General features: G+C 38.0%; 1 protein-coding gene across 5 annotated transcripts in view; it reads right to left on the bottom strand.

Annotated features, from left to right (window-relative positions):
- The window catches only part of GPAM (glycerol-3-phosphate acyltransferase, mitochondrial), a 61,801-nt gene that overhangs the window by 8,098 nt on the left and 35,810 nt on the right, over window positions 1-17,893 (bottom strand). For all 5 annotated transcript variants that reach the window (XM_064373874.1, XM_012447993.3, XM_012447995.3 and 2 more), the window contains 13 exons: window positions 17,555-17,668; window positions 15,612-15,758; window positions 14,888-14,984; window positions 14,110-14,246; window positions 10,789-10,888; window positions 10,251-10,463; window positions 8,354-8,467; window positions 6,489-6,574; window positions 5,668-5,783; window positions 3,355-3,425; window positions 2,294-2,558; window positions 1,603-1,745; window positions 324-401 (listed from right to left, as the gene is read on the bottom strand). In XM_064373874.1, coding sequence (XP_064229944.1) covers window positions 324-401; window positions 1,603-1,745; window positions 2,294-2,558; window positions 3,355-3,425; window positions 5,668-5,783; window positions 6,489-6,574; window positions 8,354-8,467; window positions 10,251-10,463; window positions 10,789-10,888; window positions 14,110-14,246; window positions 14,888-14,984; window positions 15,612-15,758; window positions 17,555-17,668 — 1,681 coding nt within the window. The remainder of the gene's footprint in view (window positions 1-323; window positions 402-1,602; window positions 1,746-2,293; window positions 2,559-3,354; window positions 3,426-5,667; window positions 5,784-6,488; window positions 6,575-8,353; window positions 8,468-10,250; window positions 10,464-10,788; window positions 10,889-14,109; window positions 14,247-14,887; window positions 14,985-15,611; window positions 15,759-17,554; window positions 17,669-17,893) is intronic.

The following is a 17,893-nucleotide window of genomic DNA, read 5'->3' as shown; positions in this document are numbered from 1 at the left end:
AGCTCACTGCAACCTCTGCCTCTCAGGTTCAAGTAATTCTCATGCCTCAGCCTCCCAAGTAGCTGGAATTTACAGGCGTGTACCACCATGACCAGCTAATTTTTGTATTTTTAGGAAAGACAGGGCTTTGCCATGTTGGCTAGGCTGGTTTCGAACTCCTGACCTCAGGTGATCCACCCGCTTTGGCCTCCCAAACTGGTGGGATTACAGGCACACACCACTGAGCCTGGCCAATTACTGGTTTAAATAAGTGGCAGAAAAGATAAGGGAATGAAGAACAAGTAACTTCATAAAGACAAATAAAGAAAAACTCTTCCTCTTACCTCCGCCACCGTAAGAATGCCATACTGGATAAACTTTCCTACTGTTTCATGGCAAACTTGGTAAAATGTCTGGCAAGGCTGAAAAGAAAAGTCATTTAAATGTAAATGCCACCATTTTATCCTTTTTTTTTTTAAAGGCAGAAAAATATGGTACAAGGTAGCTGCCAAATCCTTCCATTCTTTTACCTCCCTCACCCCACTGGGTAAAGTCCTGTGATTCCCAATGCCCATCCTCTTGATACACACATGGTCATGGACAAAGCCTGAGAAGAAACCTCTGTCACTTACTGGCAGAGCACCCAACACTGCACCACCTGCAAAGGATATGCCTGAGCTCAGTGCTCTCCCCACACCCACACTGTGGCAAGCCCTCTGAAGGCTGCTTATCAGTCCCCCACTATCCATTTCTTTTACTTTATAAGACAGTTTCTCTGCAAAAGTTATCTTATAATAAATACTGTACACAAAAGTGGTGAATGAGGAAATACAACATTGGAATAGGTAAACAAAAACCAAGGAAAGGGAAAAGTCAATCTTAGGAGTCTTATCTGCCCTCATCCCTCCCAACCTACCACCCAAGGTTCATGCAAAACAGATTCCCCAACAGGAACACTACTACACCTCACACAAAGGACAGTGTGGAGGGGGCGGTACTCCCAACACATGTACTCATCTCATCAACATTCAAGACACAGTCATACAAAGGAAAATATTAGAATTCAAATAAAATATGAATTCTACATGTTGATGAGTTTGAAAAAAAAGAAATCTACTGCTTAACACATATGTCTCATGATAAATACCTAAAAGTGTTTGGGTATATAATATACATGCTCATTAGTACTGCTGGGCTTTGAGTTCCTCACTTGTAAATTGAGAGGGGTTGAACAGATGATTTTTAAGCCTGCTTCTGACTCTTAACATCTGTGGTTCCATCATCTACAGGTGGGTAGGTTAATTATTTACAAACCACTGACCCAGTGCCTCATACATAATACGTGCTCACTAGCTTTGGCTGCGACTGCTGAGAACACTGACCGATCTGTCCTATCATGGCTCATAGCTGCAGAATGGATTCAGTGGAACAATGAGCCAAAGAGCAAATCAAGATAGGAAATGACATATTGGTTTGGTGGTCACTGAAATCCGGGAGTGGAATATATAGTGTCAACAACGGGCCGAACATTCTCTAACAGAAAAACACGGTGGGGGCGGGGGTTTGTTTTCATGAAAATGCTCAAGAAAAGAGACCAGGCAACACTGAAGAGTCTTCACTCACCAGTGAGATAGTGCCTTCATTGGAGAGAAGGTAGCACAGGCTGGCCGCCTTCCGCACCAGCTGCTCCTGGCTGATCAGGTTAGGTGGGGTGCCAGCGGGCCCCCCCAGTCCCCTCTTATTCAGAACTGCATAAAGGCTGCAAGCTAAGAAAAGCAAAGCAACAATGAATTTGCCAGTTATAAGTCTCTAAGAAAAACTTCAACTGGTTTGAATAACCTTAAGAGACTGTTAATACATCAAAAATAATGGCCTATATTTGCTGGAGAAATTTAAGTAAATCCCACGATTCAATTCTTGATTCCATATGATCCTGACTCCACCAAAAATCTTCTCCAATGACATGAGCCCCTTGTTCACTCCTTCCTCTCTTCTCCTATCACAAATGAGGTCCTCCACTCGCTTTGCTGTCCTGTATATGTCCCATCTCAGTTAGATTTTCAGCTCCTGGACAGCAAGACACTCTACCTTTCCTAATAAGGATAATACTATACAAATGGTAATTCAGTAACTACTCATTGTAGTTATGAACAGTGATATAACAGGAGATTACATTTTCATTTGGAAACTAAAAATATAGACACATTCCCTCAAGCAAGGGGCTATCACCCAAATTAAAGCAGATACCACTATGTGTTTTCGGCTCTTTTACTGTCCATGAAAATTACTGAAGATATTTCAAGGCCTGACATACCTATGATGGCCTCCATGATAAAGACATGAAGTACCCCATTGCTGTAGAAGTTGAGTTCAAAGACTGATGGGACAGTTGTGCTGGGGGTGATAAAAAACTCATCGTTCCTGCTAGTGTGGGTGATTGTGACGCAATTTCCCAGCAGCTGTATGGCATGCATTACTACATCTTCTGAATTTCCTGAGAACCCCAGGTCAAAATCACGAGCCAGGACTTCCTCTTTCATCACAAAGAAGTCTTCCACCAACGTGGAGAGATCGATTCCCTAAAGAGACAAAAACGGTATCATGACAGTGGAAACTTACTTTCCAAAAAGGTGAGAGGCCAACACTCCAAGACTTTCTCCTTGCCTTGGCTTTCCTGCAGCTCACTGCTGGCACATAGAGAAGGGGGGCCAGAACACCAATGCAGAGTGAGCCAGAAAACTGCTTAAAAAGCTGGTCCTCTAGGAATGACACATGCCAGTGAACACTCTAGCCATGACACATGATATGCGCATGTAAGATCACAAAGGGAAAAAAAAGCCATCTGCAAGTAAGAAGTGCTTATTTTTTTAGCAAGATTCCCTTCATTTTAAATATTTATCTGACAAATATTTATTGGGTGCCTATATATATTGGCACTGTGTTTGGTAGTGAGAACATGACGGGACAAGACTGGTGTGGTTTCTTCCATCATAAAGCTTAGACAAATGGATTTGGGGAGGGTAAAGGGTGGGTTCTAAAATGCCAATCAATTCATTTGAAAAGCATCTGCTATCAGTATACAGACTACATGCTAATGAAATAGAACTTATTTACATTATTAATCAAGCAGTGTCTTAGTACTACATATATTAAGCAGTCTGGTTTTGTTTTGTTTTGTTTTTTAATGTAGATTCTTCCTCCACCAAGTTGATAAACACCTTTGGACAGAGTCCTCAGCTTATTTTACTGTTTATCTCATAGTACCGGCCAGGAGTGTGCCAAATCTGCCTCCTGAATATGTATTATATGTATTAGAGCAGCTGATAAAACATTCTCCAGCTTCCTACTTAACTGCAGGTGACATTGCAGACATACCTGCCTGTGTCTGTAGAGGAGCAGGCAAGCCACAATGTGTGTGGACATAATGGCACAGGACTTGCTAGCAGCTGGAAGGCAAACACAAAGCTTTATTTAGTTGCACTTTTTTCAAATATAGCTGAACTTACTTAAAATATCTAAATTTTAAACAGGAGTATTTAAAACTATAAAAGTCTTCTATCACATTTCCAATAAGTGTGATTTACCATCAGGAAGTTATAATATCACAGTGTTCTGGTATAATGGAACCTCATTAGAGATCACTATTCATCATATAACAGGCTAAGACTGGTCCACCTCCAGGCCAGTGGAACTTAATTACTGAATGAAGAAGAGACACTCTTATTGAAATATAAGACCCAAAGTACAAGCCTGTTGGATTTCCCATTTCCATATTCCTTGGCTTGCACCCACTTCCTATCTATTATAACTACAACTCCACTCTTCTTGCTGGTATTCCTCATGTTAAAAGGAAAGTGTAGTAGAAGGGTAACAGCTGATTTGAAGTCAGGAAAATCTGAGCTCAAATCCTAACTTACTCACTAACTTCATGACTTGGGGCAAATTACTTAAATTTCTGGCCTCACGTTTCTCATTGCTAAAATGAAAATACTACCCTAGCTCATTAGACTGTGTGAGAATAAAATGATTGGCCCGGCACAGGAGCCACAGTAATGGGTGCTCAATATGTTTGCGTTTCCTCTTTCAACCTGACCCAGAGGTAAGAAAGAAGGGCCCAGAAACACACTTGAGAATAACTAGAGTGCACAACCCAACACTGCAACACTGTGAATTTGTATAAATTTATAATTATATAAATCAAATCTGAGAACACCCATGGAATAATAATCTGAAATCGTGATAACAATTGTGAGTTTTCTAAGATAACAATAAATTTATGAATACTTTATTCACCACTCATAATTGAAGTTGTCTCCAGTATTTAAAAAAAGTACTCAGTACTATATGTATAGATATTAAAAATATTTATAAAGAATTTTTAAATATTAATACATGTGTTATAAATAGAAAGCAGCACAATACAAGACTGTAAAAAAAATATTTTGAGAGACTACATAGCAACACCACTGGTTATCTCGGTAGTGGGTTTTTGCTATCTATTTCATCTTTATGTTCCAACTTTTCAACAATAAGGTATTATTTTTTGTATCCAGATTTTAAGCAGGAGAGAGATGTAATCAAATGTGCTTGAGAAAGAATCCTCTGGCCCAAAGTCAAGAAGGAATAGGAGCCCCCAGAACAGGAGGAGCAAGGTGAAGAGGGGAGGCCTCCCCAGTAGCATCAGCAGGAGATGCTGAGAGTATCACCAGGGTCCTGGCCCAGAGAATAACAAGAAATCACAACTGGGCTAAGAAGGGCGCTGCCTTGGGATTTTAAAACACCCTCTATGACAGGACACAACTATACAACTTGGAACTTAAAGAAGACTGGTCCTGGAGTGAACTCACACTCCTCTCTGGGTTCACTTTAATTATTTGTGTACAACCATCCCACTGACAACAGCATAAGCTCGTTGAGTGCAGAACCATTAATTATTCATTTTGTATTCTCCATGGCTAAGGGAAAGCTTTATACAAAGCTACTCATATTTGCTGCATTATAAAAACTTATGGGGTCAAAGGAGAAATGGACATGCAACTATAAATCTAGATGTTGTACCAGAAATTAGTTCAAATAAAATATACTGATGAGCAACAGATGCAACAAATCACTTTAATAATACTATCTTTAGGCCGGGTGCGGTGGCTCACGTCTGTAATCCCAGCACTTTGGGAGGCCAAGGCGGGTGGATCACGAGGTCAAGAGATCGAGACCATCTTGGTCAACATGGTGAAACCCCATCTCTACTAAAAATACAAAAAATTAGCTGGGCAGGGTGGCACATGCCTGTAATCCCAGCTACTCAGGAGGCTGAGGCAGGAGAATTGCCTGAACCCGGGAGACAGAGGTTGCGGTGAGCCGAGATCGCGCCATTGCACTCCAGCCTGGGTAACAAGAGCGAAACTCCATCTCAAAAAAAAAAAATAATAATAATAATAATACCTTTAAAAAGCACAAAAACTACCACATGCACACCTACTAATTACTAGACACTGTATAAGATGTTTAACTCCTATTATCTCAATCCCCGTGGTATCACCTTCTTTCTAATAACTCACCTATTACCACCTGTGAATTAATAGAACCTGAAGTAGAAACTAACCTCAGCAGATCCCAAAACCTGTATAGTTTGCACTGCACCATGATGAATCTTAACTGTAGAATTGAAGGGTTTGGTACTCTACTTACTGAATAGAATATGCTCAGCCAGATTTGCAATCAACCTCCTTCGTAGGGATTCATCTGTTGCATTTCTGGACTCATTAATGGACGTGTCTCTACCTTCATCAGCAGCATCACTGGGTCTGAAAAGTGTTTTGAAAATCAACCCACAACCACACTCCTTTACAAGGCAAACTATGTGGAATTGATCTTTAAATAAATTAGATACTTTAAATCGCAACATATTTTAAATTCAAACCACATATAGATGATTTCTATGGGTTGTTTTCCTCCATAACATACTGTATTATGGCCTGGCCAAAACATGTTATTTAGTTATGACTAAATAGTCTGTTGATACATCATTTCCAAAACCACTGACAGAAAAATACATAAAGCAAGATGCCCTATTTTAAAACATTTTTGAAAATTCAACACTTCCACATATTAAAGGAAGGGCTTCATATTCAATGTCCCTAAGTTAAAATTCAATTTGAATTCCAAAAAATTCAAACAGCAGAACTTTTATACATTTCACTTACAAATAATAAGCATAAACTACTACTGAAAAAAATCAGTTCAAGCATTCAAAAAGCATAAATCAAATAAGAATTCCTATATGATTCACAAAATAAAAAAGATTTTACAAGCAAATAATTTAAAAAACCCTCCAAACTAATATGAAAACACGTCATCTCAACATCCCTTATTGAACCAAGGGAAAAGTTACTTGAGTAAAGAAGTGAAAATAAGAATGTGCACATTCATAATAAGATTAATCTATGCAATACAAGAAATAACAGATGTTTAGCAGCTTAATTCGTGTAAAAAAATTCTACAAATTTTACCTTGAAGGAAGTATAGCTGGTAACAACGCTTGCTCCAGGGAAAGCGGAGCAGATGCAGGTTTCTGACTTTGGCTTTCTAAATATTCCTGGAGAAAAAAAATACAACATGATCATTTGCTCTCACTTTCCCACCAACATATAAAATACAATTTCATCTTCCAAAGGTTAAAAGGGAGTTGTTTATAAAATAAGCCATGCTATAGAACATGGAAAATGCTCTCTATATCCCAAACTATCTTCGGAAGTCCAGAATGACTCAAGAATGTTGCTAAGCATGAAACTGAACTTAAGAACTGAAGACACAAAGAATAGGATGCTCAAACAAAATCATTTTAAAATTAAAAGAAAATTCTTACCTTTTCTCACACATCTTCATAAAATTGACATTCCCAATATCATTAATAGTGATAACAGACATAATCATACTTAAAAATAATCTGGCAACCCAAGGGTCACGTTATTTTCAAAAGAACCTCAATCTAAAAGCAAATTATAACAAGACAGAGGAGCTTTGTGACCGTTTAAAAAACAAAGAAAAAGAAAAGTGGCAAGAAATGATGAGGTTCTAAAAATTCAAGCATTTAAGGCCAGCAAGCATCTACCACAGCAGCTGGAATCTCTTAAAGTGAAGCCAGGAAGTAGAAGAAAAGGAGGCAGGACCTTCTGCTCCTTATCCCTGGGCTCCCTACTTCTGTACTCATTCTTCTCCTTCTCCTTACAATTTGAATATCTTAAGAATTTAAAACAGCAAGGACCTCAGGGACCGGCCAGTCCCAGACTTTCAATGAGGATGGCACTATCCCTTGGATGTGTGGGTACTGGATTCTACACAATAGGACACAGAGAACATCATCCTAAGTGCCAAATTTATCCAGCTTTGGTTGGGCATGGGGGCTCACGCCTGTAATCCTAGCACTTTGAGAGGCTGAGGCAGGCAAATCACCTGAGGTCGGGAGTTCGGGAGCAGCCTGGCAGACATGGTGAAACACCGTCTCTACTAAAAATATAAAAATTAGCCAGGTATGGTAGCAGGCACCTGTAATCCCAGCTACTTGGGAGGCTGAGGCAGGAGAATCACTTGAACCCAGGGGGTGAAGGCTGCAGTGAGCTGAGATTGTGCCACTGCACTCCAGCCTGGGTAACAAGAGCACAAAACTCCATATCAAAAAAAAAAAAATTACCCAGATTTTAAGGGAGCTATTTGGAAAAATTTCCCCTAAACACAATTTAAAAAAATAAGATATAAATACATATTATAAAGGCACATGAAAGATTCACATGAATTTTTATTTCTTTACAATTATTCATTTATTCATTCATCCATCTCAAAATGTTTTTTTGACTTTTGGGGTTTTTTAATTGATATATAACAGTTGTACATATTTTGGGGTACATGTGATATTTTGATAACTATATACAATGTGTAATGATAAAATCAGGGTATTTGACATAACCATCACCACAAACACTTATCTTTTTTGTATATGTCGGGAATATTACAATTCTTCTCTTTTACTTATTTTGAAATATACAGTAAGTTACTGTTAAGTATAATTTCCCTACTGTACTATCGAATACTAGAACTTATTCCTTCTACCTATTTTTTGTTCCTCTTAGATTGTCATGAATTAAATAATAGCAATAAATGTTGAGCCTGATATCTTCCCAAAACAGAAACTCACTCTCCTTTGTCAATAGGCAAATTTTGTGGAAAAATGTAGGAAACACTACCTTTGTCATAGTCCTCATTTTACAGGAGAGCAAACTGCAGCCCACATTACACAGAGAGGTGCTGTTAGAGTCAGCACTGGAGCCCCCTGACTCAAGTCGATGCTTCAACATGGTTCATTTCAATAGACACTCACCTTTAAGGAAAATGGCTGTGCAAAGTCCACTCGGACACAACCATAGTTTTTTCGTAACATTCTAATAACACCTCTTGCTACACTCCACAGGCTCTCATTCTTCTTAGGTTTGCCCTAAATTCCAATAGTGAGAATAACATAGTGAGAAAGACAACACATACACGTTCTATTATCCACAGAATAATTTGTTTTATGGAAACTGTAAGTCCATCTTGAAAAAGAACAATGAATGAAGAAGGAAAGGAAGGAGTCATTAACTGCGGCCTGTCAGAAAATGTTTGGTATTCAAAGATGCTAAAAGATGTAATCATGTCATTGGGAGATATAATTCAGTCAATGAAAAATGAAACATATAATACTATCTCATTTAGTGTAATGGTCACACAATTCACAAAAATACAATTGCAAACTAACAAAGGAAAAAAATGACATAGCCTGGAAAACTGTTCTGTGGTTCTTAAATAAAAATCAAACTTCAAAGAGGCCATTTATCTGAGGTCTGATGATCCCCGGAGTCTAAATATCTAATATTAGCCAAGTAATTGCAAATCCAGCCTCACAGCGGCCTTTGAACTGAGTATTCATTCAGTAAGCACCTAGTATCTGTTACACATAAGACACAATGACAGGACACATAAAGGACACAGACTCATAAATGAACTTGTGAGACACAGTCAGAATGAGCAGGGTACATATCAAGGACAGATTCACAGAACACAAGAAGAGTGCCATGCAAATCATATCACTTCATTTGTAAGCCTAACACTTAATTTCTAAAGCCTCTTGAATTTCTGACATGTTTGGAGCCATAAGCTTGAAATAAGTACCTCACCCCAAATTTCCACAATAAATAATAACAACACTAAATGCCACTGGAACTCTTAACTGCTGATTGGAGTGGTAAGTTGGTAAAACCATTCTGATAAAGTGGTTGGCAGTACCTACTACAGCTGAAAATACACATTTTCTTATGAGCCATCAGTTCTCCTAGGCACACACCCAACAAAATGAATGTATGCGGTCATCAAGAAAAAATACACAAGAATGATTACAGACAAACGTTTTGCTAATAGTAAAATAAACTGTGGTATTCTCATACACTGGAATACTACACAGCTATGAGAAGGAACAAACTACATGCAACAATGTGGATGAATCTCACAAACACCTGCTTAAGCAAAGGAAACCAGATGTGTACAGATCACATATTATCCAATTTATGTAAGTGCAAAAATAGGCAAACTAACCCAGTGTGTAAGAAATTAAATTAATGATTATGCTTGAGGGGATAAAGATAGGAGAAGCACCAGGAGGGTTTCAAAGGTCCTGGTAATATCGTTCCTTGATCTGGGTGCTGCTTGCATAGATGTATTTTAATTCAAGCTACATGCTTATGATTTGTATACTCTTTTGCTAACTATTATATATCAATAAAAAGTTGTATTGAAAAAGTTATTGCTACTTCTCAAATTAATTTGTAGCTGTTTTCACCACCATGACCCCCACCAGTTCTTCAAGCCCAATTTAAAATATGCACATTATCAGTAAGCCCTGGGGAGAACAAACCACAGATAACTTTACACAGCAGAGATGGCAATGTGGTGACAGGTCTTCTCCCACTTCCCAATCCCATGACCAAGGTCAGCACTGATAAATCTAACTGTGTCATTTCTGCCAAGTTCAGGAAGACACCATATAAGCACTACTAGTCAAGTTAATAATAGGGCATGAAAGCTACTCACCGTGCCCACCCAGTCACATTTTACACAGTGCTTTAAAGATAGGGAGTACCAAAAAAAAATTCTTAGTTAATTCTAAAAGCAAATCTAAATTCTAAAAGTTAAATCTAAAAGCAAAACTTGATAAACAAAGATAACTTTTGTTTAGGTACCCTTACCAGTTGTTCGCCATTGTAGTGACCTTCGATAATACGATCATAGGAGATTCCAACAGGTATTATCAAGAGGTCTGGGATGACATTGGTAGACAGAGTATCTACCACCACTGACAAAAGTCCTGCCCGAGCACAGGAGGTTTTTCCACTCCTAGAACGTGTGCCTTCCAGGAATATCTCCAAGAACTGCTGCTGTCGAAGTAATTCAACAATATGCTAGGATATGAGAAGAAAGTAAAACATGAATTCAAGACCACTCAACTTAGAATGAGCTCAGAAAAATTAAATCTTAAAAAGCAGAACAGAAAAAACTATAACTTCACTACTGACAAAGTATCTTATTTACACTATTAAAGCAGCTCCTCCAATGCTCTATTTTGGTAATAACAACAACAATAAAATAAATCACCAAGCTTAAGCAATAATCACTCAAATTACCCAAATAGTAGTTTCTTAAAAATCCCAACTCATTAGCGTCATTTTTGTTTTTACTGTGATAACCAACACAATGGCTCCAAGGGTAATTAGCAATCATACATACCCCATGGAGCAAAGCTCTATAGAGAACATCTTTCCGCCCATCTGGTGTTTCATCGAGCCTTCGTCGTATGAAGAAGCCCCCAAGCTTATGGATCAAGGTACTACAAATTCAGAATGCATGAATTATTTATGAAGAAAAATGTAAAAAGAATACTCACATTCCAAGTTAATTCAAAACATTTGCCAATTGGATACAAGCCATATGTGCTGTGTGAGCTGCTGACAGTAAAAATGCAGGCATTTTTTCATTTTCCATATATTGACATGTTTCATTTACATTGTTCATCAGTCTTTGGGATATCACTGTGTATAATGAACCTCTATGACATGTGTTCCAAGCCAAAAGGAGTTTGCATGACATATCACCGTAAAGGTGATAGTATAAATTTTAAGAGGATTACGTAACACTTCTAAATTTTAAAATTCTGCCCAGGGTCTGAAGACACTGACCCTTAGATATCCTGCAATTTGCTCATGGTATGTTTACTACAAAATGAATATGATGTTTATCATAAAAGCTCCTTGGGGGAAATTTTCTCAAATAATTATTGCTTACAGGGGTTCCTTGTAATAATTTTATCCAACTGAAAATAATTTTATCCAACTGAAACTAAGCATAACCATCTTTCCAAAACATAACATGAAATAAAAATATGCTTCATTTGCACATACACAGGCATAAAACAATTCTTTTTCCATTCCCATGTCTCTTTCTACAACACTAATTTTGATATGAAGTTGAAATTGTCTAAGTTAATCTTTCCAAACTCACAGCCTCCTATTCTTTTCAAGTAAAGTGATACTAATATTAATGTTAATATATATTTTTGGGGTATAGCTGGGGTCCCCAACCTCAGGACCACAGACCAGTACCAGTCCCTGGTCTGTTAGGAACAGGCCACACAGCAGAAGATGAGTAGCAGAAGAGCAAGCAAAGCTTCATCTATTTTTACAGCTACTCCCCATTGGTGACATTACCCCCTGAGCTCCACCTCCTGTCAGATCAGCAGTAGCATTAAATTCTCATAGGAGTGCAAATCCTGCTGTAAACTGCGCCTGAGGGATCTAGGTTGTGCATTCCTTATGAGACTCTTAATGTCTGATGATCTGTCACTGTCTTCCATCACTCCCAGTTGGGACCGTCTAGTGATTCTACATTATGATGAGTTGTGTAATTATTTCTTTATATATTACAATGTAATAATAATAGAAATAAAGTGCACAATAAATGTAAAGTGCTTGAATCATTCCAAAACCATCCTTCCCATCCCCGTGGTCTGTGGAAATTGTCTTCCATGAAACCAGTCCCTGGTGCCAAAAAGGTTGGGGACAGCTGCTCTACAGTAAATACAAGGAGTCCACAGTAAGTTGTTGCCAAAGCTTAGTAATCACTATTTGACAGTAAAACTCTGCAGAATAAATTCATAATGAATGAGATGAGCCATTTACAAAAATAACACCTGAGAAGTGGTTTGTGAATGGGGAGGCTGTCATGTAAAAAAGAAAGCTGCACAAAAACAGGCTGGGTTATCTACAGCCTGCTGTGTCTGAAGGACGGATGAGGTACGCAATGGCTGGCATAGAGTCCATGAAAGGGAAAGCTGGATTATGAAAAACTATCAGTGTTTATTAAGTAGTTCCAAGAAATCCTAGTTGAGAACCAAATGTGGAGGATATGGGTATAGGAAATAGTCTAATTACAAGAGAAGCAAGGCCTCTCTAGAGCCCGAACAGAACAGTCCTCTTCCCTCTAAGTCTATCCCACCAGAAACCTCCAAATGACTTTCTAATTCAGTTTCCCAGGTTCCTTGGTCCTGGGAAGAGGTACCCTGGAGAGTAAACACAGATATTCTAATTCTTGGAAAAGCACATCTACCCTGTAGGGTCATATCACACTCTATTGTATTATCCATTCAGCTATGTGAAGGCGAAGACTATATATTTTGTTCTCTCTTGTCTAAAGCACTGCTGGATAAAAATCACTGACTGCATGAATGCATGGCTTCTCTTTAGTTGGTCACAGGAGTCTGGTTAGCTACAGAACTCTGAAAGCCTAGAGAACTCTGAACCAAGGGATTAAAAAAGGAGCTCCTTAGATTGTGATACTGAGGACATAGCACACAAAGGTGACGAATGCCATCTTGTGAAGCTCTACTGCACAACCTTTCCTTTCCTAATGCCAGCCCACTTTCGTTCTAGTCTCTTTCTAAATTCATGCTCCTCTTACCCACTCTCAACCCACAGAGCTGACCTTAGAGTTGCTTTGTGCTTTTCAGGTTTGAAACTTTAACTTCCCAAACCAGCTCAACCAGTTCCTCACCAATTCCTTCTTGGTGATCAGACCTACCATCTACTCAGTTTCCTAGGTGGTAAACACCCGGGAATCTTGTTACTTCCTCTCTCTCTCTATTGAGCCCCCATATGGACTAGCACTGGGTCTTATAAATTCAAGCTACTAAATACTTTAAAATCTATGATCTCCTGTCCAAAAGCACCACTATACTTTTAATTTAGGCCTTCATTATCTTCTGCCTGAACTATCTAAATGGAATCAGAATTGATTTCATTCTTTCTAATCCAGAATGACCTTGCAAAATACAAACCTGAATACGCCATTTCTCAAGTACAGGACAGACTCTAATCTCTTGGCTTAGAAATTGTTTTGATCTGGCTCTCACTACCTATGCAACTACCACCTTCAGTCTCTGATCCTTCCTAATGCATCCTATATTCCCCCCTTACCTAATTGTCCATCACTTCCCAACCATATCATGCTCCTGTATCTCTCTGCATTTGCACAGACTATTTCCTCCAAATGGAATGCATTGAGGAAAACCTCTAAAAAACCTTTAAAAAGCTGAAAACCTCTGAAAAACCACCTTTCACATTATACTGTACTTTTTAAGTGGTTCTAGCTCTACTAAATTATGAGGTCAAAGTACCAGGTATGGTTATCTTTATACCAGTAACCCCTCTCCCACATCACTGCCCCCTCCCCCGCCACACAACTCCCTACTGCTGAGCCTGGACTTTGCTATCTTGCCTTTCTAATTGCCTTTTATCTATTTGATAAATAATGGTCATAAAGTTTAGGGAGTCACAGTTCACCAAGTATCCTACATAAAATATATAAATAATGGTGATAGTCTTAATGCAATTTTTTATCTCCAAATTTTACACAATAAATATGTATCACTTTTACAATAAAAGAAAAAGTGCTAATGTCATACTTACAATAAGATATATCCAAAGGTACAATTTAAAAAACCCAAAAATTCAAAACATAATCTTTTTAGTTCCTTAAATCTCAAGCTCATCTTACCTGAAGATTGGGATGTTGAGATTATTGCCTGAAGCAATGTATGGTGCTTTGATGTTATGGCAGAAGAGAATGAAAGTGAGCAGCAGATAGTCAATATGGGATCTATGAACTGGTAGAAATATAAGCGGCAAATTCGTCTAGCAAAGGGAAAAATGCCAAATTTAAAATTCAAATGTAAAATTCAATCACACTTTGCAACTGCATATTTGGCTAGAGTCACTCAAACACTGGCTAATTAGTGACTCACTCTTTAAAAACATTTTCCAATAATACGAACTTCCTTCAATGTAATACCTTTTAAGCTAAAAATAAGAGCAACTGTAACAACAGAAATCAGTTGGGGGAAGAAGAGCAATCAAGAGTTCCAGTTGACCTATATATTTTCTGAGAAGCAGCTCTACTGATATAAAAAGAGCACAGGTTATGGAGTCAGGCTTGGATTGGTTTGAAATCCAGGGCAAGTCACTTATTATCTGCCACTTGAAACAACCTATTTATCTATCTGTGTCTCTATTGCTTCATCTACAAAATAGAGATTGTTCTACCAGATTTTCAGGGTTGTTGCAAGGTAACTTACAAAAGGAATCCTGCATATTGCTGGTAAGTACTCCCATTTCTCCTCCCCAAAGACACAGCTACTGAAGTTACCACAAATAAGGAAAATCTTCCAAATGGGTTGAAATACACAACAGCACACAAGAGAACATTTCCACAAGAACCCTAAAAGCACTCTACAAATGAGGGGAAAACAGGGCAATAGATTCACAGAAATTCTTGCCTCAGTTGCAGCTTTAACCATCTCAAGTTGACCTTTGTGAATCTGAATGTTCCAAAAGAAGCTGTTGAACAGTTTTAACAGCACCCACCCAGTCAGTCTGAAACAAAGTACAAACAAAAAACATAAATGTACATACATATATTTTTACATACAAGTATATACAGTTGACTTCTGTCTACTTAAATTTCTGGACCTACAACCTAAAAGTACTTGTAAATGACTTTGTCTGTGTGTTTACATGCATGCATGTGTATCTGAATTGCTGGATTAGACCTAACTTTATATATATACTATTTACAGAAGTATCCATTTATTATGGACTACAATCATGTAACACTCTAACAACACTTTATACTGCAGAAGCAAATGACCAAGGCAAACGAATATTTAGTGAGCAGAATGATGCCTCTAATGCACGCAAACCACTCCTTTTATGACTCAGTTATGTGAAAGTTGGTTCACAACTAGTCTAGATGAGCAGATGTCAATTGGAATACACTGGCTGCTATCAATTAACAGAGATGAAGGCACCTTCAAGCCTAACACAGCGCTACTTTGCATGAAAGCTGAATAAGAATATAAACAAGAGTTTAATTTAATATCAGGATTCATTAAAACATTTTTTGGACAAAGAGAATTGTGGTAGGAAAGTTCAATAATTCAGTCTTATTTGCTCAAATCACCATGGCTGTGATTGAAAGCTTTTTGCCTTGCTTTTTAATACCTGATCATTGTTGGTGAGACAGTGGCAACCATTTCTTGAAGAATCCTTCTAGCTTTCTTTTTCACTTTGTTAAGGGCTTTTGATTGTTGCTGGGCAGAACCACCAGAGTTTAATTCAGCAGCCACTTCTGAAATTGCCTCTTGTACTCTGGTATGAAAATGGAGAGACAATGTAACTGGTTCTCTACTACATTCTATATTCAGGATTTTCTAAACCGCAGTTGTAAATCCCCAAACAAAATGTATGTTCTCTTTGTAATGTGGTAATATGAAAGAATAAGCTCAAGTTAGAAGTGCTCTTTCTGGCTATTAAATATTAAAGACACTGGTTCCTATCAATTAACAGAGATAGGAGAGATAGGGATATTCACTGATATTCCTAAATCAATGAATCTCTGAGGAATCTGGAAAGCAGACTGAAGAATTTAATTCAAATGTACTGGGTGACAGCTACGTGAATTTGAACGTTCCCATTAAAGTGTGAGAGACACAAAATTGCATTCTAGCAGAAGAGAGTAAAAGAAAGGTTATCCCTTTAGGCATATAATTCAGAGGTATCCAAAACTCTACTACCAAATTAATGTGTGATTTTTCTTTTGAAGACCTAATTTACTATTAACTCTATTGTGACTCCATTAGTAAAACTATACGTAAAACTCTGGGAGGGATCAAAAAGGGACATAAATATTTATAAATATTTTTTCAACTCAAACCAGTAATGTTTAAAAGACACAGCTCAAGATCAAAAGAGCACAGCACATAGTAATTAGCAGTGAGATAAAAGGAAACATTTAATCCAGTTTTATAAATCTTCCAGTTGACTCAGGGGAAAAAGCATGAGGTTCAACCTCCTTCAACCACTTCCAACATCCCAGTTACTAGTCAAAACATCTGGATGAAATAAACATACTTGAAGGTTTTAACAAGAAAAGAGAATATATAATAATCTAAGAGTTTTAAATAATTGTGTTTTCTCCCGCTGGTGTTGATTTTGGACTAGTGAAGTACAGCAAAATTCCACATAGCCCCACATTTCACTAATACAAAAAGACCAATACCAAAGGACATGAATGTACCCCAAGTCTATTTCTTAAAAAGCATTAATTGCATTCTGGCCAGGAATGTTTCCACAAGTCATTACCATGACTGATGCATCTCCATTATCAACTACTCACTCATTCATTCAAGAAGTATTTGTTGAGTATGTACTACGTGCCATCCCTGTTCAGGCCTTAACAAACATAACATAGAATCTACAAACGACTCTTGAGAAGTCAAAGCAGTCTTTTAATTCACCCCGGTCTCCTGCTCCCCAAATCCAGGTAGACCTCTAAAACTGGCCACACCAATGAGGCCAGTATTCTAGAATAAACATTCTAGAGTATGGGAGTTTGGAACAACTTCACCCAAACTCCCATACTGTAGAATGTTTATTTCCCCTTCCACCTGAGTTCCAGTCAGTCTCTACCATTTGTAACCAAGCTCCTGTGAGAGCAAAGGCAGTATCTCATTCTCTTAAGATTTCTAGCAATGACTTTCCAGTACAAGAATTTCTACCTAGGTACTCAGTAACTGGCAACAATATCAAACTGATTTCTCTTTTGGCTATAAAATAGGAAATACAGTGTCTCCAACATTTATGTTACAGAAAACAGAGAACTCTGGAAACATATGCATCTCTGAACTCCTATTTGCCTTTCATGTTTTAGAAACCCATTTAATTATTAATCCACAAAATAAGACTGTATTCCCACATGGCACTGTCACCAAAGCATCTGTTCTTAGTATCCTTTGGAGCTTAACATTTAATGTTTGGAAATGTGAACACTTCTTGAGACATAGTCCCAAAGAAACTAAAGGTTACTAAGGAGAATTACTTCCCCCTCCCACTCCTACCACCCATCCCTGCCTCTGCCCACCTTTACACCTATGTCCCGCCCTTACCTACTGCTGTTCAGCACATTTTCAGTCACGTTGGTGGCAAACATGCCCTTATGCACATCTCGCTCTTGAATAAAAAGAACATAAGAAAGGCATCTTGCAAGCCATCCCCGGTGTCTGTAATGTGAAAATGATTTAGCAGAGAAGTATTATAGGTACACCTAAAACAAGTCGCTTAAATTACAAACTAACTTTGCGCCCATTAAAAACAAGGCCTAATGTCATCTATTTCTGAGATTTAGGGTTCTCCTATAACGAATTCTCCTTAGTCGCTCAGAATGCTGTGCAGCCAATTTTATTAATGTACTCACAGCTAAAGCTGAAACTTGGAATTTGTGTATT

Source organism: Aotus nancymaae, unplaced genomic scaffold (genome assembly GCF_030222135.1).
Source record: "Aotus nancymaae isolate 86718 unplaced genomic scaffold, 86718_ANA_hifiasm-v0.15.2.pri h1tg000010l, whole genome shotgun sequence".
Lineage (NCBI taxonomy): Eukaryota > Metazoa > Chordata > Mammalia > Primates > Aotidae > Aotus > Aotus nancymaae.
Note: the sequence above shows the minus strand (reverse complement) of the source record. Positions and strands in the feature narration are given on the sequence as shown.